Consider the following 3,989-nt stretch of genomic DNA (forward strand, 5'->3'; position numbering starts at 1 on the left):
GTGGGGAGGGGCTGTTCAGCGGGGGCTGTGGGGACAGGACAAGGGGTGATGGGTTACACTGACAGAGGGACATTCAGACCAGAGAGAAGGAAGAGATTGTTTGTGCTGAGGGTGGTGAGACCCTGGCCCAGGCTGATCCGAGAGGTGGGAGCAGCCCCATCCCTGGCCCCATGGCAGGTCAGGTTGGCCCTTGGGGCTCTGGGCCCCCTTGCTCTGGGTGCAGATGTCCCTGCTCCCTGCAGGGGGTTGGGCTGGGGGAACTCTGGAGGTCCCTCCCAACCAAACCGTTCTATGATCCTGACCTTCTGGCTCTTCATCTGCAGATCTACACCTTTGGCTGCAACGATGAAGGTGCCCTCGGGCGCGACACCTCGGCAGAAGGGTCTGAGACCACTCCGGGGCTGGTGGAGCTTGCGGAGAAGGTGGTGCAGGTCTCTGCGGGGGACAGTCACACAGCCGCACTGACGGAGGATGGCAGGGTCTTTGTCTGGGGCTCTTTCCGGGTATGTCGGTGACTCAGACGCTGGAAGCTCTACTTCTCAGTTGCCACACAGCCGCACTGACGGAGGATGGCAGGGTCTTTGTCTGGGGCTCTTTCCGGGTATGTCGGTGACTCAGATGCTGGAAGCTCTACTGATAGTTGCTCCTTCTGCGACTCACGTCCCCACGTCTGTCTCTCCCAGGATAACGATGGGGTGATTGGCTTGCTGGAGCCCATGAAGAAGAGCTCTGTTCCTGTGCTGCTGGAGCTCAGCACACCCATCATTAAAATTGTCTCAGGTGAGCCATGAGCAAGACCCTGGGGCGCGCGCGGGCCAGGCCGGGCTGGCTCACAAGGCTGTCGCAACCCGCAAGAGGAGGTGAAGGTCCGAAAGGCCTGTGTCCTTTTCCTCCGAGCCAGGTCCAAGGGTGTGCTTGCTCTCCTCTGGCTCCTGAGAGAACGGACCTTGTGCCTCTCCTAGCCCAAATGATACTGTTAATATTTGACCCCATCTGGTGTAAAATGCCTTACAAAAGTGGCCCAACCACAGCCCCCACGGGGGCAAAGCCTTTGCCCTCTGCTCGCTCTCTTCTAGGCTTGGCAAAGCTGAGCGGAGCCACCGGGGAGCTTGTCCAGGGCCCGGGTGAGGTTGGGGGGACCTGAATCTTCCCAGGGAAGTTTCTTTGAAGTTGGGAATAGGGAGAGGAGATCTGGGGTTTTCAGTGGTGTCCAAAGCTGCTGTCAAGGTATCCGGTGCATTAAACCCCGCTGGGGTAGTGGGTGTCACGCATGGGATCTCAGCCTGAGGGTTGTGCTAGGTTTCTGCTTCATCCTCTCCCTCATCTTCTCCCAGGGAATGACCACTTGGTGATGCTGACAGTGGACGGGGACCTCTTCACGTGCGGCTGCGGCGAGCAGGGCCAGCTGGGGCGAGTGCCGGCGCTCTTTGCCCACCGAGGAGGAAGGAGAGGGCTGCGTGAGTTGTGTCAGTGCTCGGGCACACGTGGTGCTGTGTCCTTCGGTCCCGAGCTCTGCACTTTGCAGAGGAGCAAAGAGACCTGGTCTCTACCCCTGCTGCTCCAGGACTTGTGTGTCAATCGGTCGCTTGGAGCTGGATCTTCGGGGGGAAGGAAAAAGGTGTAAGTTACACTGTGTAAGACACAGTGTGACGCTGTGTCTCCTGCCCCCAGAACGCCTGCTGATTCCTCAGCGTGTCCCCATCAGAGGCAAACGCAACGGAGGCAAAATGCGCTTCCAGGATGCCTTTTGCGGGGCTTACTTCACCTTCGCTGTTACGCAGGAGGGACATGTCTACGGCTTCGGCCTCTCGAACTACCACCAGCTGGGTGAGCTTCGCTTACAGTCCTCCGTAGCTCTTGCCTGCCTCAGTCTGGCTGTGAGCTGCCCCGTCCCGAGCTGCCCTGGCCTGCTGGGGGGACACTGAGGGTACCCACCAGACACACGGGAGCTGGAAATTGGGGTGGGGGGTCACCCTGCATAGCTCCGGCTATGGGTCCCAGCCCCCACAGCATGAGGGTTTGAGCAGAAATTTGATTTTGGGGTTTGGGGGGGGAAGCGTTTATCTGTGTTGGGGTGAGCCCTGGGGTGGGTGGGTCAGTGCTGGTGCCTGGCCTGGGCCGTCCGTGCCCGCGGATCTGATCTGCCTGTGTTTGTGTGTCCCACCCTTCAGGGACCCAGGGCACCGAGCCCTGCTTCGCCCCACAGAACCTGACGTGCTTCAGGAACACCACCAAGTCCTGGATTGGGTTCTCCGGCGGTCAGCACCACACCGTGTGTGTTGACTCAGAAGGTGAGCTCCAGCGTGACAGGCAGGCTAGGGGAGGGACTGCCATGGCCTGCGTCCTGCCTGGGGAGATGTTGGGGTGAGCGAGACGTGCTGGAGCCCACCAAGTCCTCGTTGAAAGGGTGAATTTGCAGGAAAAGGCAGGGAGAAGGATGGGAACCTGGAGTCTCCTGTGAGCTCTGCCCTCCGGGCTCAATAATCTGTCCAGGCACCACCCACCCTGTTGATTTTGGGGAGCTCAAGGGTCTCTAAACTGCCATGTAGCTCCTGGTTGGTGTTCACTGGTAGTAGCGAGGAGTGATGCTTCTCCAGGAAGGGTCTCCAGGGGCTAGAGGGTCTGGCTGTGGCCTGCTGCGGGTTTCTGTCCCCCCTTCAGTCAACTCTCCCGTGCGTCTTTTGTGCCCCAGGAAAAGCCTACAGCCTGGGCAGGGCAGACTACGGCCGGCTGGGCCTCGGAGCAGGGGTGGAGGAGAAGAGCACGCCTACGGTCATCGCGGAGCTCCCCAGCATCTCCTCCGTTGCATGCGGTGCGTCGGTGGGCTACGCTGTTAGCAGCGACGGTGAGTGCCAGCGGCTGAACGCTGCCTTAGGTCCCCTCCTCATCCACCCAGGGTCCAGCCGGCCCCGCTCGGCTTCATCCCGTGCTGCTGGCTTGGTTGGGGCTGGAGCCAGGTCCTGGCGCTGATCGACCACTCAGCCCAGGGGCAGCTGGGCAGCAGCTGCTCAAATATTTCTGTTGGCCTTTGGCAGTGAAATTCCTAACAGGGTGTAGACCACGTCAGTGTCGTTTTCCTGCTGGTTTTGAAGCCAAAACTTCCATCACCTCTGTTGCAGGACGAGCATTTGCCTGGGGCATGGGCACGAACTACCAGCTGGGCACGGGGGAGGAGGATGATGTCTGGAGCCCTGTGGAAATGATGGGGAAGCAGTTGGAAAACCGCTCTGTCCTGGCCGTGTCCAGCGGCGGCCAACACACGGTGCTGCTCGTCAAGGACAGGGAGCAGAGCTAATGAAGCGACGCTGCAGAGCCGAGTACACCGGGACCCACGCATCTTGGTCCTGGCCGTGTCCAGCGGCGGCCAACACACGGTGCTGCTCGTCAAGGACAGGGAGCAGAGCTAATGAAGCGACGCTGCAGAGCCGAGTACACCGGGACCCACGCACACACCCCACCTTCTGCCGGGTCGGGCGACTGGCTCCCAGCTGTGGCTGGGGAGGGCGGAGGCTGCCGGAGCCGGGCCCCAGCAGTGGGGCTGGAGCAGGGCTCTCCAGGGATGCTCGTGTTTTCCCCTGCTAGCACGTGTCTGTCTGCCCGCGGTGCCCGGTGCTCTGTCAGCTCCCGCGGGCTGGTCCGAAACCAATCGCAGTGCTATGGCTGGATGGGTTTTGCTTCTCTTTTGGTTTTAGTTAATGTTTCCTGGTCGGGCAAAGCTGAGAGCCTTGTTCTTTGCTGCCCAAAAGGGTCTGGGCATCGTGTGTTCCCCACATTCCCCATCTCTGGGTGCTCCTCCATCCCCTAAACCTAAACATCTCTCACCTCCGACATGAATTTTTCTGCTGCCACCCACCAAACCCCACTGGGCTCATCCCGGGTGAGATCTGGGGCCAGCAGAAACCCTCCTGGCGAGCTCTGTGCTCTCACACCCGGCGCCCGTGGCTGCGGTGGGGAGGTGCTGCAGGCGGCTGGGAGCCTGCGAGGGGACA

At 60.7% G+C, this 3,989-nt stretch overlaps 1 protein-coding gene across 1 annotated transcript in view; it reads left to right on the forward strand.

Annotated features, from left to right (window-relative positions):
* The window catches only part of RCC1 (regulator of chromosome condensation 1), a 4,614-nt gene extending 1,319 nt beyond the window's left edge, over positions 1-3,295 (forward strand). The window contains exons 4-10 of the mRNA XM_010144643.1: positions 324-503; positions 684-780; positions 1,335-1,457; positions 1,672-1,827; positions 2,172-2,291; positions 2,693-2,845; positions 3,120-3,295. Of these exons, the coding sequence (XP_010142945.1) occupies positions 324-503; positions 684-780; positions 1,335-1,457; positions 1,672-1,827; positions 2,172-2,291; positions 2,693-2,845; positions 3,120-3,295 (1,005 nt within the window). The remainder of the gene's footprint in view (positions 1-323; positions 504-683; positions 781-1,334; positions 1,458-1,671; positions 1,828-2,171; positions 2,292-2,692; positions 2,846-3,119) is intronic.
* The last annotated feature ends 694 nt before the right edge of the window (positions 3,296-3,989 follow it).

Source organism: Buceros rhinoceros, unplaced genomic scaffold (genome assembly GCF_000710305.1).
Source record: "Buceros rhinoceros silvestris isolate BGI_N320 unplaced genomic scaffold, ASM71030v1 scaffold22061, whole genome shotgun sequence".
Classification (NCBI taxonomy): domain Eukaryota; kingdom Metazoa; phylum Chordata; class Aves; order Bucerotiformes; family Bucerotidae; genus Buceros; species Buceros rhinoceros.